Genomic DNA, 20,004 nt, shown 5'->3' with positions numbered 1-20,004 from the left:
TTCTCTTTCGCGCGCATTCCGACAGCCTTAAACACGACCCTGCGACTCGCGCCCTTTCGCATCGCCGCCCTCGTCGCTCGCTCGCTCGGTCTGTTTCCCTTAGCCGAGATCTCGAAGCCTTTTTCCGTTTTTTTTCCCCCTCGAGGCGAGAAACGGGTCATGACGGAAGGGTGGCTTCTCTAGGGACTTGCTCTCTTTTCTCTTGGAAGCGTTTCGTGTATCTTCTCGCGTGATGAGCGCACATGGATCCCCGTCGATCGATTCCGCGCTCCCCGCTTATCGTAGCCACGCAAAGGGCTGACCGGTGCTCTCGTCCTCGTCCTCCTTGTCGGCATCACCGTCGCTGTCAAGCCGCTTGACGAGTAACCATAGCGATCGGCGATCGATGCGAGGCACGCGCGCGCCGACCATCCGGAGGGGACCCAGCATCCGCGGGAGTCGTCGTATCCTGCGCCGCGATTTTATTTCGCCGTCTAATCGCCTAATACAATTTAACGCGTTTACGTAGTTCCAACGCGTGATTCGTGCGATTTGGTGAACGTACCTGCCTTTTCTAAATACAAATAACGATATCTAAATTGGCATTTTTTGTACAAAGAATGTCTTAATAAATACTGTTATAAATAATTCTGCTTACTATCTTTCGCTCTACTATCTTACTCCTTTCTTCATTTTTCCCCTTCGTGATACCTAGTCGCGACAAGCGAAGAGATAGATACGTCTCCTGTAGCAAAAACACGCCACGTCTGACTAGAAACGGACCTCTTCCACTTGCAGATCAACTCGAAAGTTTTTCCATCTCAAGAACCACTTTTGCAAGAAAAGTTTTTATTGAGAGCGAAAGAGAATGAAAATATAGAGTTATTTTAAAATTAAATAAGCTATAAATTATATTAATTTTAAATATCTATTTGTCAATATCTCATTTTGCATATTTATATCGATCCGGAAACTGTCGAGGAAAATTTCTAAAGTTACAATGATCGATTTAAATGCAATACTGATTTTTATTTGCTGATTTATAATATTTCCACCATTTAAGCAATAAGATATCTTATCACGACGCAGCTGTATTCGTGATAAGACTTTATTCTGTTTTAAGAAAGAGAACAGCGAACGTATAGTATATAAAATACGGAAATCAGCTCTATTAATTGCATTTTGTGCATTGCTCGCTTTTCTTCTTTAAAAAAGGTAAAACAGGGCTGAAGCACGTGTTTTATTTTTAAACGCAAAGTGGAAAAAGACGAGTCAGACAGGCTTTTAAATCGATTCGAGTGACACGTGACGGATCGTCCGGAGCAGTCCGGACACTCCGGAGCATCTATTCAACGATGTAAATCAAAATGCGCGATTTTGTCCCGTTATCTCATTTTCTCTCATCTACTTGTGCTTTTCTTGTCTAACCTGAAAACGCATAAAAATTAACAACGCAGATGTTAAGTGTTTAAAAGTAAACAAGGGGAAACCTCGTGTTTACAGGTGGATTCCTAACCTCCAATATCGTTTGACGCAGCATCGTATTCGCGAGAGAGATGCTGCAGAAGGCGATTCTAGGACTAAGGTGCACCGTTCGAACGGTGCACCTTCGCTCTCTGTCGAGGCTGCCGGTCGACCTCAAGGAGAATCCAGGCGACAGGATGCAAGCCTGGCAGATACACTCATATAATGGCCTGGAGGATCTGAGACTCTCTAACGTCAGGATGCCGGTGATCACGAATCCCACTGACGTCCTGGTGAAGATCGAAGCAGCTAGTGTGAATCCCATCGACGTCGCGATGACGGGTACTCTATTCCTGCTCGATTTCATGTGTCTTCTATCTTGAAAGTGGCATATGAAATTTAAAGTTGACACATGTGTGACTGCAAGTCTAATGTTACAATCTGTAGCTCTGAACGTGTATAGATAATTTGGTTGAACGTGTATAGAGATATAATTAACTTGTATGAGTTTTGCATATTGCATTATACAAGCCATATAAATATCTAAATTAATGCTAGGATATTTTAATAAGGTTTCTTATTAATCCTTGAGTTGCGTCACTTATAAATTCTTAATCGCTACTTTTACTACTGACAAAAGATTGGTGTAATTCTGTAACGTTTAAGAATTACAATAAAAAGACAGCACATCATTTTTTTTATTGCAGATGGCTATGGTAATACTCTCCTGAATGTTATGCGTAAAACCAAAAGTTTGACCACTGGAACCTGGGGCCAATTCCAAGAATTAGATTTGCCGCTGACATTGGGTAGAGACTTCGCAGGGGTGGTTGTATCAAAAGGATATGATGTAGGCGACAGGTTTAAACTAGGCGAGGAAGTTTGGGGAGTGGTCCCAATCGAACAACAGGGCTGTCACGCGAATTACGTTGTGGTTAACAGTAGCTTAGTAAGACACATTTCATTCTTAATACATTAAATATTCGACGAATATATAACTTGCGATTACAGCATTACCTATTTTTCTTGCAAGGTAAATCCACGCCCTCCGAAATTGTCTTATATCGAAGCTGCGAGTATCCTGTACGCCGGACTGACTGCGTGGTCTGCACTGTGGATCACAGGCGGGCTATGTTACAAAACGACGATAGTTACGAGATTGAACAGACGCGTCCTGGTCATGGGAGGTTCGGGTGGAGTCGGTACTTTGGCTATACAGCTGCTAAAAGCTTGGGACATGCATGTAAATATTTAATCTGCATATATTGCATTAGGGCGTCGGCGACGTGTAAAGCATCAAATTTGTTTAGGTAATCAGCACGTGCAGTAGTGACGCTGTAGAGATGCTGCAGAATTTAGGTGCTGATACTGTCATTGATTATAAACGAGACGATGCCGATGCAGACATTTTTTCAGAGGGACCGTAAGTTTTTATAGTAAAATACACTGTAATAAATATAACATATGATACATGTACGATTATTACATTTGTAAGCAGGTATGACATCATCTTAGATTGCGCGAATCAAGGTCCAGAGTATGTCAGAATGAAAGGATATCCACACAATACTTACATAGCATTAAATTCGCCACTGTTAAAAAATTTTGATCATCATGGGCTAGTCGTAGGAATGGCACAGAACCTTGGAGATCTTCTAAAGTTCAATATTCCAAAGGAAGGAAACAAGAGCTGTGTTAAATGGGGATTTTTTATGCCCTCCCAGACAGGGATTAATGTTCTCCAAGAGCTTGTCGAGAACGAAAAGGTGTGTACAGAAATTCTCGACATGCTTTTATCTCTTACTAGAGATTCTGTAATTTTATATTCTGTGGTTTGCAGATCGTACCTGTCGTTCAGCAAGTATACCCTTTTCAAGATTTGCCACAGGCATATGAGAGACTGAAGCAAGGCCATTTAAGAGGCAAACTAGTAATTGACATGAGATAGTAAACAGTATTAAACACACTAATGTATATATAAAATTAATATATTTTTTACAAATAGTGTGGCTTATCAGCAATAAATAATTATGTTCTACATAACGTTTCAGTATTTGTCATACTTTTCATGTCCTGTATACCATTACCAGAAAAAACTTTTTCTATAACTTCCGTCCAACAGTTTGTCGCAAGTTCTGTGGCCCTTTCTGCACCTTCCTTCAAAATCTTATCTAAATAGGCGGGTTCTTTGGTTAATTTCAATATATCCTCACGAATTGGAGATAATTTTTCTATCACTACATCTGCTACCACCAATTTGTACCTATTAAAAACCAAAATAAGTCATAATAATCCATTTATGAAAGTTTCCGGAAGTAATCACTTTTTCCAATAAATATTATAAAATAAGATATAATGTTCATCAAATACTTACTGTCCTGTATTTAAACCTTCGGCCTCCTTACATATTTCCTCCGGAGTCTTCCCGGTGAACAAAGAATGTATATTAATCAAATTGGTCACTGCTGGTCGTTTTTCTGGCTCGTAAGTCACTTCGGATGTAAAGTCAGTAATAGCTTTTTTCAGTTTGTTCAACAGCACATCAGGTTCATCCAAGATGTTTAACCTGGACTTGGAATCTGTGTGTGATTTTGACATTTTTTTCGTAGGGTCACGTAGAGACTTTATTCTCTGGCTCGGGCCGTCTTAAAGTATAAAAATTTTACTCGTTAGTCGATATCTTCAAAATCAAAATTAACGCGATTAAATTTCGGAAATTACTGCTTCAGAAACTTACCACTAATAAGGGTACGTGGTATCGGGAAGGTTTGTCCAAACTGTCTGTTAAATATCTGCGCTAAGTCTTGTGCCAATTGAATATGCTGAGCTTGATCTTGCCCAACGGGAACGTGCGTTGCTCTGAAGGAAAAATCTACATATATACTTCATTGCAGTGCGTAAAAATTAATGGGATAATTTTTAATTATATTAATACTTCAGGAGACCAATTTAATAAACTCCGAAATAAATGTATACCTATTATATATTCACATGTTTTGACTTCTAGATTTATCTCCTGAAGTATTGACATATAATTGAAAATTATTTTACATATCCAGCGTCAAGATACTTGCTTGTACAATAATATATCAGCTGCTTGTAGAACGGGGTAAATATATAAGCCTAGAGGCACATTCTTCAAGGATTCGCTTTTTTCCTTGAATTGTGGTAGGTGCGCCAGCCTCGCCATGGTCGTGATGCAGCATAAGATCCAACATAGTTCCGCATGCATCGATACGTCGGACTGTCGAAACAAGATACTCCTCTTGAAGTCTACGCCACACGCTATCAGGGTCGCGGTTGTCAGTAGAATATTCTCTCTCAATTTTTGGGGATTCTACAAATTGTGTATTGTCAACGGGGCGATAACGGATGGAATATAGAAACTTGATCTACCGTAATTTTACTTGGGGCAAAGTAATGGAATGCAAATCCGCTATGCTGCACATAACTGCTTCGCCGGAGTTCTGTAATTCCACCCATCTCCCAATGGCACCGAAGTAATTTCCCAAATGTACGATTCCCGTAGGCTGAATTCCGGAGAATATCCTCTTTGGATACTTAATCTGCGTTGCCTGCAAAACATAGAAAAGCAAATTTAGCACAAATCACTACACTAACCAATTTTCCATTAAACAATCAACGTAATAAATAAAACTTTCCTTAAAATGTAATAATTCTTATAGTGCTTTAAACACGTTTGTATAATTAATTAAGCACTAATTTTATCTATCTCACAAGAATAATTGTTTCAGTTATAAAGTGAAGTTATAGATGACAAAACGTAATCGAACCTGCTTGCTACATTTTCTGAAACCCTCGGGCTTCGCTAACCGAGTTCTTCCCAGACGGGCATTCTCAGCTCGAAATATTTTCAGCATGTTTCAAATAATATCGACTTTATTAACTTTTTTTTTAAATTATCCCTCGGGTGAGGGAAATTAAAGCCTTCTGCTTCTCCTTTGGGCAATACGGCACAGGTCTAGTTTAACAACTATTTTCAACCCTTTCTTCTTTAAATTCTTAATCGGATTATTAATCCTTGCGGATCTTTAATCCTTAAATTTCTCCTTAAACAGGGAATCCACCTCTTAATCGAGGGATATGCAGGATGAAGGATGAAGACCGGGATCGAACCACGCGACTTTATTAACGTGTCGAATGTGAGGTTAAGGGCCGGTTGTTCCAACTTGTTCGTAAACTAAATAGTTGAATCATATATATGTCTTTGTCCTTCCTTCAAATTAGACAAAGTTAGACATATGATTTAACTATTAGTTAGTTCACTAACAGGAAAGAACAACCGGCCCTTTGATACCGCGATTATTCTACATGAATTCGATTACCTGCACTGCTCCTGCACTACAGGGCACAGGGTTCGTTGTAGCTGCACTTTTTGTACGTTTATCTTTTCTCCTTTTTTATCCAATGCCAATTTATATATTTGTCTCAATTTAGGTGTAGGAAGTATAATACAGAGCAGCTACAAAGAACAGGATTTATATTGCGCTTTTAAAAGCCGCTATACGTAAAGATATCTGAAAGATATCTTACGAGAAAATACAGTATGATTCACGAAATGCTCGACACAAAGCAACGCTAAATGTTAACGCTTATTTGTTTAAAGAAATTGGTATGCAATAATTTTTGAATGCAGAAAGCGCAGATAAAACATTTATTGGTTGCGCCAGTTCTGCCAATGTTTCAGCCAATCACAAACGGGCTTTTAAATTCGAAATCCAAACGCATTAGCGACAATTAATTTCTAACAATCGTATGTGCATTTGCAAAAAGCAAGTAGAAGTTGGCTCCTACTTTCCATCCAAAGTACGAGAAATAATAAGCGGACGGAGAAATACATTTCGAGACTCATAATTAAGAAAAGAAAGTTTACATTTAATAAGAGATACGAATGGTTTCTTGAATCATATAATTTTTTTAATAAAACCAGTAATTTTTTTCGAGAACGTTTAATTACGAAAAGTTAAAGTATCGGTTAATTTTACAGTCTGAATTATATGAAAGGAGATGTTTTGCGACTGGCGCAATTAATAAATCGCTCGTCTTGTTATCGCTTTTACTTATTTGATCGATTAATCTGTTTTTTATAGTAAAAAGTAAATTTATAAAAATACAGATATCGCCCTGTCTCCTCATTTCACACGCGAAATCGTATTTCATCGCAGAACAATCTCATTTTCTACGTCCGATTGAAAGCTAATTATGGTCTCCACCGTGAAAATCTTCAACGTCACTGTCCCGCAAAAGGACGATCTCTGCTGCGCGATCTGCAAGATCGTAAATTCCGAGAACAATCCTATGCACATGATCTATTCCGACCATTGCGGAAACAAGCTTAAGTGTCGGCACGTATAACAACGATACGATTAGTATTATATACGTGTAGTATTATAGTATACAATTATAGTATTATATACGTTTCCATCGTTTCCAATCCTGTTGGGACATTTCGCGAATTTAAAGCGAAAGATCATTGATTTCCAACGAGTTCGTCCGGCTCGATCTTAAGAAGGAAATGTCGATTTTTCAGGCAATTTCTTCGAGAGACTCCCCAGGCGATGGCCGCCCCGATAACTAATCGGAAACTACTCGAGGCCGGCGGTTCCCTTTACATTATCGCCACCAAGGATCTTTTCGAAAGCTGTACCTTCCGGGACCATTGTGACGCCCACGACATACAGGTGGTACGTGTCCGCAAAGACTCATCGTGGCTTTGCTGTCTGTCTCTCCGCAAAATGTAGGATCTCTCGCGAGATCAATCTTGCTCGTTAATCTCGACATGCAAATATTATGCAGATGGATCTACTCGACCCCGTTCCGACTTACGTTTACAAGGCGTGTCTACTCCACACCGTGGAATACAACCTGGCACCGCAGTGGAACAAAGTCGGGCTGTACCTCGTCGAGGGACAAGATTTTCTCAGCTCAACGGGAAGCGTCAAAGCGATCACGCTGAATATCAAAGACATCCGCGGTACGATCCCTGATTTCAAAAAGATAATAGCGTTAGATATGCGGTATACGTTTTTGCATATGCACAGAGATATCTATATATAAAGGTTTCTTTAACATAAAGAATAGAATAAATTAGATTATTATATGTAGAAGATTTAGAGCGTTAAATAGATAGCTGTAAATTAAAAGAGATAAATATTTGTAGACAACAGCGCTCAGTTTCACGTGGAAGCTGTAAATCTCAAAATACCATTCTTAAGACTGAATACCATGCGTCCTCTTCAACATGATTTGCAGCCGCCAGTACGCGTCCTACCGAGGTAAAAAATAATGTAGAAATTCTATGAATGTCGCTAATATATATTGTATATAAATCGTTGTCATAAAATAAATTCTGCGCCAGTCTTTATATTATAATTAATCACTTAAATGTGTAAGTTACTGCATCTAACAATTCTGTAAACACCTACTTGTAGCTTGAAAATGGCGAATGTGTTGAGCATATCGAGAGAAATTAAGAAAAAGTACCTGTTCAAGGATTACGAGGACCTGCGCGCGTATTGGAAAAATATGGTGCAAATCTGTTAATAACTCATCAAAACTAATATCTCCTAAGCATAATTTTATCGATTTTGTTAACGTATTGCTATTCCCGCTGAAATAAAAATTAGCTATAATGTACAAAAAATAATTGGTTCTTCGAAAATAGATTTGATCAAGTTATTTGCTAATATTATTAATCGGCAAATATAACTTTGTATTTGTAAACTATTATAAGGAGCAATTTGATCTCGTTATTTTAGCACGGCTATATATTGCCAGATTACGAGGAAGGACTCTTATTTTACGATCTCGAGTTCTTCTATTTCAAGTCGAGCGTTTTCGTATATCCTGAAACGTGCTTGACCTCAGGTCCTCTACAAATTCTTCCGCTTACGATGGATCCGGTATCCAGGATTTACAAATTTGCGGGAGATCTAAGAGGAAGAGTGACGAAATTATGCGGGCAGCAATTGGACGTATGCCCGGTGGTAAGAATAGGAACTGCATATATCATTATATCTATTTTCGTTTTTGGGTTCTCTCGATAAACTTCTCGCTAGCAATTCTTACAGCTTAAAGCTTAAACTAATATATTTCATTTTCCACGTAAAATAGCATGTTAATTGCTACTATCATTTAGAAGAATCAATATAATATAATTGAGGGAAACAAAAATATGTTTAAGAGAAACACATTTTTAATACGATATATTAATATATATATATTAATAGATGTCTGAATCTAAATAAAATTACAAAAATCAGATTAAATCGGTACGCCTGATAACTGTTATTATATTTACTTAATGCGTAATTGATTTTGCAGAATACGTATGAAGCAGCTGTTATAGCTTGTACACCGATGTTACCAAGGGTTAATAGATTTTCAGCCCGCGATACAGGATATGGTACAAGATCAAGAAGAATTAGCAGCGTGACGCCTTTGTCTCGGGCAATTGCGTGCGATATTCCCACAAAACGGTCGCGATTATCACTACCAGGGATTAATGATTCTCTTACGTGCAAGACCGAGATTGACGATTTCGATGTAGCAATCGGTCCAACGTGTTCAACGAGTAATTTTGATAAATTGCTTAAAACTGCTGGTAGTATTTCAACGGTATTATACGACGCAGATAGTGCTGTGGCCAGCAAACCAATTGTACAGAAAGATGAAAGCAACTCGCATTATTTTAAGCAGGAAGAATCCGAGAACAAACCTCTCGTGGTAAATATGTTATACAAGCAAATTTATAGTAATTTTTTTATATAATAAGGAAACAATTAATAACGATATTATGTCGAAGGAGTTGACGGAAAAAGAAGAGAAGCCCGATAAACAAAAACTAAAGGAAAAATTGTTAAGGAACTTTTAAGGAAATATTCCTACGATTTGCCGTCTCAATAACAATTATTATTACTCGTTTTTTTATATCTAAAACATGGTATTGTATCACAATTTGTATAACAAGAAAATATCTTTGATAGAATAATTAGAGAATTAACTTTAAATCAGAATAAATAAATAAATTAAAGTTATAAATTATAAATTAATTTCATTATAAATAACTTATCTCTTAGACCACACATAAACAGAAAGATCATAATGCGTTAAAATTTCCGATTCAAACAGCAACAAATTGTATTCGTATCGATCTATAAATAAAAATGATCAAATATTAATATGTTTTATGGTTTATACATTCCTTTATTGCCTCCAGCAAGTCGCGTCTGTCTCTTTCGTACTCGATACCGATCTCTATCAAGTCTTTATCCTTAAGTGTTAAAAATAGGTCAAAGTCCACCTAGGATAAAACAAAACAAATCGTGTATATACAATTTTAAAATTATGACAATCAAAATATATGAGTTAAGCTATTATAATTGTAAGGAGTAATACTATCGCTTATCTACTTTTCAACATTTTTCATGCACAATTTCTTTAGAAACATACTTCCTCTTTGAGAAATACAGAGCTGTGGTGGCTGAGTCCGAAACGTTTTAGTACCATAATCATTTTCGTCTGTGGCCAGTTCAGGAGCATTCCTTTCGGTGGCGTTTTGCAACGCGGCGGCGTCGGGGTATTTTCGCCAAACACGTCCTCCTCGTTAACGTCCGGAGGCACATGGGGCGATTTGACTGGGCTGAATTCGGGCGTGAACCCGAGAGTGGCATTAAAATTGCACGGGAGATTCTTCATGTCAATATCCGTAGGTCGTACCGACTGTAATCTGCAAAGAATCGAATTTGTTTCATTAAATATTATTTTAAAATATTTAAATGTTAAATATATATATATATATATATAACATTTAAATATTGTGTATATATATATATATATATATATATATATATATATACACACACAATATATCTAAGAAATAATGTCTTAACGATCATTTATTCAATGTAAAAAAGGTAAATAATTATTAAACTTGTTACTGCCTTTCTACCTTTGAAGTACAGCCAAAGATGATTCAGGCTGATCCTTGCTTGTCGCAGAACGTTTTTCCAAATCATTTTCCGTTGTCTTTTCGTTCGCATCTTGGGAAAGAATGTCCGATTTCTCTATAAAACTGTCCTTCTCAAAATCGGCGATTTTCGGGAACATAAACATGTCGTACGTTAAGTTCGGTGATATTTGCTTGTCGGACTCCCTAACTACGGTTAACAGGTGTAGCTTGAGTTTTTCTCCTTTACTCTGGTCGTCATTTAAAGTATAACGATCTTCCGTCGTACTATCAATGTCCTGTTCGCTTAACACTTCGATGTTATCCGACGTATCATTCCAATAATCATCCGTGGGAAGTTCTTCGGTCGCCAAAGTGGCTATTTCCGGTACCGTGGAACGTTTCATCATGGTGCGAGTGTACCCATCTATGCTCAAAACATAAGTTTCTTAAATGTAGTTTCTTTACGTTTTATTTCAAGCGGATAATGATAGAGAAAATGGAAAAACATAAAAATTACAATTGATAAGGACCAATTATGCTTTCTTTTTTAATACGACTAAATTCTGTGATGCAATATGAAAGTAATTAACATTTTATCAAATTTTTAGTTACAATAGTGTAAAGAATATGCCATATCCATTTTTTACATAACATAGTTGGGTCAATGGATCATAAATGTAAGTTTTATTATAAATAAATGTTGGTTCGTGTGAATCTTATAAAGAAAAATCGTCTAACTGGTAGTCGAGGACGGCATGCCTAATTCCAATAGTCTTAGGAACAGCTCCTTATCGTTCTTCATGGCACACACGCATAGTGGAGTAATGTCATCATTAACTGTGTTCGCCAATGCGTCCGGGCAGGCGTTGTACACCGTTTCGAACATCTCCTTATTTATCGCAGCGGCTAATGCGAGGACTGACATACCTATGGTAATTTAAAACAAGAAGTCTTTTAAAATAGCACAGCGTCACAGCTTTGGTTTCAACGTCACTATTCTCTCTTTCTCAATTCAATCGCATAATAATACAGTGTTCCTAATCTTTACGCAAAATGACTTATTTTCTTCTCAAAAAATCTCGCTTTAAAAAGATATCAATGCAGACGTTTTAAAATTGTCATGTTAATCCTGAGAATTAACTGTAACTATAAATAGCTGCTTGCTTACCGAGATAAGTCATTTGATTAACGTCGGCGTTTTTCTCTAAAAGTAATTTCACAGTGTCGACATTCCCATTACGAATTGCTTGCATCAGCGGAGTCCAGCCAAAGTTATTCTTCCTATCTACGACACGGCAGTTCTCCTTCTGGTCCAAAATTTCCCTCACGATCCCGAGACAACCGTTCGCCGCGCTTACATGCAGCAGATTCTCATCGTAGTTGTTTACGGCGTTCAAAGTGTATCCTTCAAGAAAATTTGTCACGAGTTTATTTAATATTTTACAAATTTAACCGGAATGCGCATACAATTCCAGAGTACAAATGACTGCTTTACAGTTTTAAGCATTCATCGCTAAATGTAACAATTAATTATGGATCTGATAAACAATTAATAATGCATCTAATTAATCCATATATAACTGAGAAGAGAGTTTTTACCTTGCTTCTGCATCGCGGCGATCACCTGTGCCTCCACAATTTTTTTAGCACTATCGTGCGACCCTGGCTTTAACATTTTTTCCTCTTTTCACTCTTATCAGGTGCATTAAAAAATTGTTTTACAAGATAATTCTTTGATTCTAAGATCAATAGCTTTCTTTCTCTCTAAACAGCAAGACCTGATTGAGTCTCATTACTCGTTATTGTCCATACTGAAAAATTTGCCAGTTATATTTATATCAAACAGATTATTATAACACTTGTACATATTGAAAGCAGTCCTGACTCCGCTAACCTTCCGTATAATACTGTGTTGATTTCTATTATTGTCTATCCTAAATATTGCCGCGTAATGTCATCCGTTGGCAAATGTTTTCCTTTTTTCAAGCGTCTAGTTACTAAAGAAAAAAAGACTACGATTTGTACACACGTCTGACAAAAAAAGAAAAGAAGATGCTAAAAAATTTCGTATTAAATTATATCAGTGCAAAATAAAATTAGATTTTCCGCTATTGTAAGTGAAAACAATTGCTGCAACGAGTTCAGTATACTCAGCTTTTCAGTTTTTCTAATTTTCTTTCCGCTTGTCTTTTTTTTTTTAAAGAGAGAGGGACCTGGGGATAATTAAAGATCTAGACATTATCGACTAATATTCTTCTCGACCGTTGATATGAATATCCCAGTTAGCCTATAAATGATAAAAATGGAAATGATCTTACATAAAAACATACATATGTTATCTACGAAATATCAGAACAATAATAAATCATAAACTTAATTTTATATCGCAATCGTAAATTTCCACGCGACTTCCACAGAATCTTGCCGATGATAAACGACGTTCAACGAGATTCAATAGGAGAGAAAATGCAATTTAAAATAAAAGAAACCTTGGAACATATTGAATCGTCGGTCTCGGGCATCGAGCAACGCGCCGACGCGTCTTCCGCGGCCGTTTATTTTCAGAGTGCCGTCGGACGTATTAATTAGGAACGCGGTAATGAGATGCGTGACGTGAACGGCCCGGGTTGGGCCGCGCTCCGGCACTCACTCGGTCGCCCGGTCCCTCTGGCGGTGTCTCTCCCAAGCGGGGAGGTCCGTCGGGTGGTGCTGGATACGATACGTTCCGGGATATGCTACGTATCGCGCGCCGCGTTGGGGTTAACTGCGATTCTGCCGTGCATCGCGCCGCCGAGGTATGCCGCCGTACGTTCGCCGAGCGACGGGGGGACGGGACACGGCGAGCGGCGCCGGCGGCGAGAACCGTCCGGCTACGAGGAGAGCGCACGAGGTCGCGACGACCCCCCCGGGCCCCCGGGTCGAACACCGCGCGCCCGCGCGCCGTCTCGCCTTCCCGTCTCCTACCGTCTCTCCCGTGAGAACCTGTAAAAAAAAATTCGCGCCGCCGAGAGATTCGCGTCCTTAACGTGGATCCACGAGGTTGTTTCCAATTCAGCTACGAGGATTCAGTCGCGGCACGAAACGCTGTCGTTCAAAACGGATGCGCAGAGAGGCATATGTCTCTCGAGCACGTCGCACGACGTGACACTTGTTTGCATCTCGCTCAGACTCGGGCGTGATTCCGGCTGCGAACGTAGCTCTTGGCCTTAGCTTGTGTAACATGTTTACATTTTCCAAGTCGAGTCGCATTGGAAGCCTTTCAACATCCCGTGTATCAAAATAATCTTGTTAATACCTATTCTCGTTTTGCAGGAAGGAGAGGAGTAGGCGGAGGAGGAGGAAGATCTTACGATGCATCGTTTCTGAAAAGCACAGAGACGATTTAATGATGATTGGAGACAGACTGCGATTATTATAATACAATTTTGTCTACTTCGGGACTAAGGTACGGTTTTGTTCGGTAAGACCTTTCAATGGAATGCGACACGTACCTTGAAGCACCGAAAATATTCTTCAGATCTGCCTTTTCCTCCATTATGCTGGCTCTGAAAGTGTTTGCTTCAATTGGAAATCGCTCAACCCCAGTAGAAATCATTTCCATCAATCGCGGACGAATCCCTCATATACTTTTTGCAAAGGCATGAATACAAAATGGTGATAGATTAGTGATGTGCCTTTATCTTCGGTATTTCAATTTTACTATGAGAGTAAGTGTAATATTACAAAGAACGTGACCATATTTAATTTTTAGAAACAGTAACGATCTAACATCCGTGATAAAATTAATGTTTCTTTTTATAGGAAACGTCTTGACACATTTTGAAGAAAAGAGTGTATGCGATAAATATAAATTTCTTGACGGTGCAGCCATACATACCGAAAGATGGATAGCTCCGAATACGAAATGGTCAGAAACATGACTCTTCTCTTCTTCTTCGAACGGCTGATGGACAAGGGCGGTCCGCGTACGTTGCACGACCTAAGTTGCCAGTTCGGGGCTAAAGGATTCACGAAGGAGATGCGTCAAATAGCGGGAGGATCGCAAAGTGGCCTTAAGAAATTTCTGGCGCAGTATCCGGCACTCTTCCTGATCGACGGCGAGTACGTGTCCGTCAACACGTTTCAGCCGGTCGTGGAAGAGGAGAGCGGGAATAATTCTGGTAAACGCGACTACGCCCGCGAGGCCGTAGAATACTTTACGAATAAGCTGTTGCAATACGGGGTAGGCACCGAAGTGCCTATCAAGAGCCTCCTGGGTCATCGGTCGCAAGCCTCGCCGGAAGTCAGGCACATATCCGGTCAGCACTATAAGGAATTTCGTGATTTTCTCTTGAGGTATCCCGATGCGTTCGTGATCAGCGAGGATAACGTAATATTGAAGCAATACGAAGGCATGAAGCCGGAGCCGTTTCATGAACTGGAGCCAGATATTCCAATAGATCCGGACGTAACGGCGAAACTGTTGGACTTTTTCTGCGTGTGCATCGAGCAGAAGGGCCCGATTCTTATAGATCAGTTATTCAGTATGGTCGATGAGAAGTTCACCCACGAGAGTTGGACGAGTATATTCAAGACGCCGCAAGATCTGTCCACTTTTATAAAAATGTTCCCGGATGCTTTCCACGTGCAAACCAATCTGGTGACGGTGATAGCCCGACCGAAATCTTCCGTGATGGAACCCGCGGCCGCGAAAACGAAGACCGCGAGCGGCAATCAGCGCAATCAGAGTAACAACGTGGCTCACACGAACAATGCGGTGCCGATCGTTCCACCGAGCAAGATCCAACTCTCCCCGCCTTCGGATCGATTGGAAAACGTTTGTAACAACGCGACATCTCAATCCAATTCGCTGCAGAATGCGTGCACATCGCCCGCTGTTGAAAGCAATAATAATTCACCGCCCGTGAGTTTGCAGCAGCAGTCTCTGAAGCAGAGATTCAATACGATTGTTATGAGAACTCTGGCGGATAATACGGAACGGGATCGTAGTTTGCAAACTGCCCAGATGGGCGACGCGTGGAAATTGAAGGTGCTACAGCAGACCAGGGTGATAGTGACTTCGCGGGAAAGCCTTCAAGTTGTAGAGGATATAATAAATCCTCGAAAGCCTCCCCCTGACGGCAAGGTGGTCGTCTCTTTCGATTGCGAGGGCATAAATCTTGGCGTTAAAGGACAGCTGACTCTTGTACAAATTGGTACGATGAGCGGTCAAGCGTATGTGTTCGATTTGGTCACGTGCCCGAGTCTTATTCAAGCTGGAGGTCTCCAGAAACTGCTGGAACATCCTTATGTTATTAAGGTAAAAATATTTATAAAATAATGTCATAATAATACATAACAAATAGAAATACATAAAAGGTATATAATTACTTTACAAACATAGGCAATTATTTCAAGCCTGTAAATTTGTGTTGATTTTTGCAGGTGATTCACGATTGTAGAAATGACAGTGTCAATCTATATAATCAGTTTAAGATTACGTTAACGAATGTTTTTGATACGCAGGTACTTAATATTCTTTTGCTCTTTTAATATTGAAATAATATATTATTACATTTGTATAAAATGGTAATATCTTTTATAGGCTGCGCACGCAGTGCTTCAGTTTCAAGAAACAGGGAAACCTGTGTACAAAGTTAAAAACGTTAATCTGAACACTTTGTGCGATCATTATGGTGCACCGTGTAATCCATTGAAAGAACAATTGAAAAATATTTATCGTAAAGATCAACGTTATTGGTCTCGGCGACCCATGACTCGCGACATGCTAATTTACGCGAGCAGCGATGTTTTAAGCCTTGTACCTCAAGTTTATAATGCTATGTCTAGGTATAGTTTTATTCGCTACTTGTGAATAATAGATTTTTCTCATGATTAATGGGCTACAAACTAATAACGGTTTTCTGTATATTATTGACAGACTTATAAAGCCAGAAGTACAAGGTCTTTTTGCAGAGCTGTGCGAAGAACAGATTCAAATGCACATAAGACCGTCGGATGTAAAGGCACGTAAGAAGCAGCGAAAGGTCGAGACCGAAGTGGCGGATCTGAAAAGGAGAATGGAAGAAGCGACGAATAAAAATATCGTATTGAGTAATCGCGAAATTCGGCTTCTTCGCTACTTGGATCTTACCGAAGACGAAAAGGAAAAGCTCAAAGGAAGTTACAAAGTTGCTAGAAAATTGGAAAAGCTAGAGAATATGGGCCAGGATAAGGCCGATAGCAGCGATGATGACGACGAGGATAAAACGGACGATCATGAGTATCAGAGCTTGGAAAGCTACACATCGGAAAATTCTCACTCTGGTAAAATATCAAAACGACAATTTTGTTTGCCATTTAATATACACAAGTTAGAATGCAAAATTATTGAAAATTTAAAATTATATATATATATATTTTTTAAGTATTAAATAAAATTATTAAAATATAAAAATATGGGTTTATCTCATTAATGAGTTTTAGCGGTTTTATATGAATATAATTTTACGATCTAAAAATCAATTTTTTCAGGTGGCATCTTGTCGCCACGGAACGCCGACACTCCAAGTTTAACTGAGTCAATGCAAATGATGGACGAAATACTCTCAGACGGTCGGATGGACAAACTGGAGAAAATTGAGAAACTGGAAGCCATACTATCAGCTGTTACTAGCTCCGCGACTGACCAGCTTTCCACCAACAATGCGGATGTGTCGCCTATCAAATGCGTCTGCACGTGTCAAGACGATAAGACCGATAATCCGCGGACGGATCGCCAGGCCGCTGGAATTAGTGTGGCTTGTCAAACGCTTAGCACAGGTGATATAGTATTTACTAGAGTTTTTGTCAGCGAGGAGGAAAAAGAGAGAGTCAGATTATTGAATTCGCCAAAAAAGTAGGTATTACAGCTGCTGTGAAAGTAGTAGAAAAGTTGCCATTTATAGGTTTTTTTATAAAACGGAACGATTGCATAAAAGAATTTAAGTAGTTGAAATTTATCTATTTTATGTAATATATATAAAACAAGATTCATAGAGAGAGCAGAACTGGCGAAACTCGCAGAATGTTTTCTGACGTGTCTGCTCCCTTAAAAAAGTGTCTTAAATGGATAGGCCTTGTTATACATGCCTTTCCAGATCTGACGGTATAATGATCAGATTTTTGGAAAAAGGTTATTAATTTTTAATATGAGGATATCGTATGTTTATTATCTGCTTGAAGATTATCTTTCTTTTACGAAGCGTTTAAGAAAGACCGAATCGTTTCAGTGACAAAAATAGTAGTAACAAGATATAAGCGCGGACAAGGTTTTAATAGCCGCAGATTTTGTGATTTTTAACATACTTTAACTTGCGGCTTTTTTATATTTTTCTCGGGATTAGACTGCTAAAAATTGTTTAAAAAATATTGTCTCAAAATATACATACATGTACAAATATCAACAGAAGAATTATACTGTTTATATAAGAGTAAGGATTGCTGACGCTTTTAACAGCGTTGCGAAATTAACAAAATACATATCTCATGCTTGCGAAATATTTTTTATGTGAAGTACTGCATTAAAATCGCTAATTTTTAAGTCTTGTATGGCCTAGTTTGCGTCACTTAACTAAAGGGACGAATTGTCGGCAGTAATAAAACATAACAGCGACTGTCTTAACAAATAAATGCTTTTTCCCCACAGGATTTAAGCCTATGCACGCGAAATGAACTTATGCAGACCTCTTCCTTACATCGATTACAGATATAACTTATTTTCGTATATAGCTATACAAGTGCCAACTTAATATAGAATATATACAATAAACGGATTAATACATTTTATATTTGTATTTAATTACGTGCTTGGTGAATAATTATGCTCGCACTTCCAGTGAACGATTAATAATCTCATAGTATTAAATAAGATAAACGCATTATTCGTGTCGCATAGATCTGCATTTATACTCTTCTAATAACATATCATTAATAAGTAAACTGCCAGCGAGGGAAATGACGATTTCAAGAGATCAAAATAAATCATTGTCATTGTAAATTATCAGTGTTTTTAGTGCAATACTTTACACATGGACATAGATAATATGTATATGTTTAATATCGATCGCGTAATCCTTTTTTAATATTAAAAGCATATTATGAAGATATATAGCCGAAAGACGAATTATATAAGCGAATCATTAACACATTATCATTTATTATCAATCGAAAGGCTCAATTAGCATCAAATTGTTCGACTATCTCTATATACTGTATAAAGTACACTAGAAGTTACTGTAGTATACCTACGTTTCTTTGATCTAATCAAAACGCCGATTACTAGCAATATTTTTTATAAAATTCTCAAGAATGTGAGACAAGTACATTTCGGGTGTCCTCTAGTATTTTAATGTAGATGCTTGATTATTATATTTCGTTATATAATTGGAAAGGAAACTAATAAGAAGATAATACTTTTGTGGGAGTATCTTGTTAAAGAATGCGTAACTGCGTTGTTACTAGAAAGTGCAATTTAGTTCATCGCAGAAATACATCTGGTACACGAGTTATTATTCCGGCAGCTATTTGAGTATGTTACTTTATATCAGGATAATTTTGCACGCGTGCGTTTGCTCCTCGATATACAGAAACTTTATTTGAGAGAAGATACTCGCGGCTCTATATATATAAACTATATTTACGAAAATTCGACGAGAATATAAATGTCTAAGAATATAAAACAATCATACATCCTTAGGCTTGGGTTTAATTTTGTTCATGTTATGGTCTCTTTTAGATGCCTTCTTTTTAATTCTCTAATATATATTGTAATACAAATTTTTATAAATATATAATATCACTTATATATTTATAAATTTTACACGTATACAAATTTCTCTGTATACGTATATTAATAAGCATTCATATTTTTATCCCTTGCACTCATATATTGACTTTGGGATAATCGCCCATGGGATTAAGTTTTAACTAAATTAATTCTTGTTAACATAAATTATTAGTGACTTGTTAATTGTAAATTCAATAAACATGAAAGAAAAAGATTATAGATACTTTCGCTTTTGAAATCAATTACAAAATTCAATTCAGTTTATATATGAGATGAGTGCTGAGGACTGATAAAAGAATTGTACAGCGTAACATTTGCTTGATGATAATATAGTTTGCAGATTAATTAATTGGCTCGCTATTGGGTTCACCCCGATTTTCAGAAAAGAAAACGTTTTAATGCCATTCTTTATTTATTAACATACATTTTCTTTTCTAATTATCTGGGTGATTCGATTTTCACCAGCAATATTTCAAGGTTGGGCTAAAAAAGATATCTGAATTATTTTGTGACGCATTTATATCAAGTCATAATAGTAATTATACTAAAAAAAAAACAAGGAACATCACAAAAATATTTATACGAAAGAATGCTGATTCATATAATTAATAATGACTAATTCGTTGCACACAGATGCGAAGTAAAGTCTAAAACGACTATACGTAATAAAGAATATTACAAAAAAGATTAATACGTGTATTTATTTGTTTTTATACCATTCTTTTCTAACTATTTAGCTAAATAGATACTTTTATACTTTGCTACATCTATATCTGATCATACA

At 37.8% G+C, this 20,004-nt stretch overlaps 4 protein-coding genes across 8 annotated transcripts; 3 read left to right on the top strand and 1 right to left on the bottom strand.

Moving 5' to 3' along the window:
• Positions 1-1,175: 1,175 nt before the first annotated feature.
• On the top strand, positions 1,176-3,486 carry LOC139769186 (reticulon-4-interacting protein 1, mitochondrial). 3 transcript variants are annotated; one of them, XM_071700043.1, is made up of 7 exons: positions 1,176-1,194; positions 1,483-1,785; positions 2,151-2,392; positions 2,477-2,686; positions 2,754-2,866; positions 2,942-3,209; positions 3,284-3,486. In XM_071700043.1, exons 2-7 carry the CDS (start codon positions 1,536-1,538, stop codon positions 3,389-3,391), a joined length of 1,191 nt encoding a protein of 396 aa, XP_071556144.1. In that variant the 5' UTR covers positions 1,176-1,194; positions 1,483-1,535; the 3' UTR covers positions 3,392-3,486. The 3 variants fall into 3 exon arrangements, with proteins under 3 accessions (XP_071556144.1, XP_071556143.1, XP_071556142.1); XM_071700042.1 differs by lacking the exon at positions 1,176-1,194 and adding an exon at positions 1,201-1,336; XM_071700041.1 differs by lacking the exon at positions 1,176-1,194 and having other exon boundaries at positions 1,285-1,785.
• Trprs-m (Tryptophanyl-tRNA synthetase, mitochondrial) lies at positions 3,416-13,050 on the bottom strand. Its single transcript, XM_071700044.1, has 12 exons — positions 12,904-13,050; positions 12,309-12,701; positions 12,014-12,225; positions 11,583-11,819; positions 11,153-11,341; positions 10,415-10,838; positions 9,916-10,192; positions 4,851-5,018; positions 4,518-4,780; positions 4,181-4,302; positions 3,818-4,088; positions 3,416-3,706 (listed from the first exon to the last, which is right to left on the bottom strand). Exons 3-12 carry the CDS (start codon positions 12,087-12,089, stop codon positions 3,472-3,474), a joined length of 2,262 nt encoding a protein of 753 aa, XP_071556145.1. The 5' UTR covers positions 12,090-12,225; positions 12,309-12,701; positions 12,904-13,050; the 3' UTR covers positions 3,416-3,471.
• LOC139769188 (uncharacterized protein C18orf63-like) lies at positions 5,611-9,541 on the top strand. The gene is made up of 8 exons (XM_071700045.1): positions 5,611-6,809; positions 6,995-7,148; positions 7,261-7,438; positions 7,625-7,739; positions 7,896-7,992; positions 8,223-8,450; positions 8,788-9,189; positions 9,239-9,541. The coding sequence occupies exons 1-8, from the start codon at positions 6,667-6,669 to the stop codon at positions 9,335-9,337; spliced, it is 1,416 nt and encodes a 471-aa protein (XP_071556146.1). The 5' UTR covers positions 5,611-6,666; the 3' UTR covers positions 9,338-9,541.
• Positions 13,051-13,059: 9 nt separating the features above from the next.
• Egl (Egl_like_exo domain-containing protein) lies at positions 13,060-19,907 on the top strand. 3 transcript variants are annotated; one of them, XM_071700035.1, is made up of 8 exons: positions 13,060-13,209; positions 13,727-13,859; positions 13,932-14,121; positions 14,216-15,713; positions 15,839-15,919; positions 15,999-16,243; positions 16,335-16,720; positions 16,928-19,907. In XM_071700035.1, the coding sequence occupies exons 4-8, from the start codon at positions 14,298-14,300 to the stop codon at positions 17,293-17,295; spliced, it is 2,496 nt and encodes an 831-aa protein (XP_071556136.1). In that variant the 5' UTR covers positions 13,060-13,209; positions 13,727-13,859; positions 13,932-14,121; positions 14,216-14,297; the 3' UTR covers positions 17,296-19,907. The 3 variants fall into 3 exon arrangements, with proteins under 3 accessions (XP_071556136.1, XP_071556140.1, XP_071556137.1); XM_071700039.1 differs by lacking the exon at positions 13,060-13,209 and adding an exon at positions 13,252-13,388; XM_071700036.1 differs by lacking the exon at positions 13,060-13,209 and adding an exon at positions 13,473-13,629.
• The last annotated feature ends 97 nt before the right edge of the window (positions 19,908-20,004 follow it).

Source organism: Temnothorax nylanderi, unplaced genomic scaffold, assembly GCF_030848795.1.
Source record: "Temnothorax nylanderi isolate EJ_2023f unplaced genomic scaffold, tnyl_v1.0 TNYL_tig0020_pilon, whole genome shotgun sequence".
Lineage (NCBI taxonomy): Eukaryota > Metazoa > Arthropoda > Insecta > Hymenoptera > Formicidae > Temnothorax > Temnothorax nylanderi.
This window is presented reverse-complemented; position numbering and strand designations above follow the sequence as displayed.

Bases quoted from the DNA above. Each gene is read 5' to 3' on its own strand.
- LOC139769186 (XM_071700043.1), top strand. From the start codon at position 1,536: ATGCTGCAGAAGGCGATTCTAGGACTAAGGTGCACCGTTCGAACGGTG. The intron at 1,786-2,150 runs GTACTCTATTCC...TTTTTATTGCAG, and splicing joins CATCGACGTCGCGATGACGG to ATGGCTATGGTAATACTCTC. The intron at 3,210-3,283 runs GTGTGTACAGAA...TGTGGTTTGCAG, and splicing joins AGCTTGTCGAGAACGAAAAG to ATCGTACCTGTCGTTCAGCA.
- LOC139769188 (XM_071700045.1), top strand. From the start codon at position 6,667: ATGGTCTCCACCGTGAAAATCTTCAACGTCACTGTCCCGCAAAAGGAC. The intron at 6,810-6,994 runs GCACGTATAACA...TCGATTTTTCAG, and splicing joins GGAAACAAGCTTAAGTGTCG to GCAATTTCTTCGAGAGACTC. The intron at 7,993-8,222 runs GTGCAAATCTGT...TCGTTATTTTAG, and splicing joins GCGCGTATTGGAAAAATATG to CACGGCTATATATTGCCAGA.
- Trprs-m (XM_071700044.1), bottom strand. From the start codon at position 12,089: ATGTTAAAGCCAGGGTCGCACGATAGTGCTAAAAAAATTGTGGAGGCA. The intron at 10,839-11,152 runs GTTAGACGATTT...TTTTGAGCATAG, and splicing joins CATGCCGTCCTCGACTACCA to ATGGGTACACTCGCACCATG. The intron at 3,707-3,817 runs GTAAGTATTTGA...GGTTTTTAATAG, and splicing joins GAAGGTTTAAATACAGGACA to GTACAAATTGGTGGTAGCAG.
- Egl (XM_071700035.1), top strand. From the start codon at position 14,298: ATGGATAGCTCCGAATACGAAATGGTCAGAAACATGACTCTTCTCTTC. The intron at 15,714-15,838 runs GTAAAAATATTT...TGATTTTTGCAG, and splicing joins AACATCCTTATGTTATTAAG to GTGATTCACGATTGTAGAAA. The intron at 16,721-16,927 runs GTAAAATATCAA...CAATTTTTTCAG, and splicing joins ATCGGAAAATTCTCACTCTG to GTGGCATCTTGTCGCCACGG.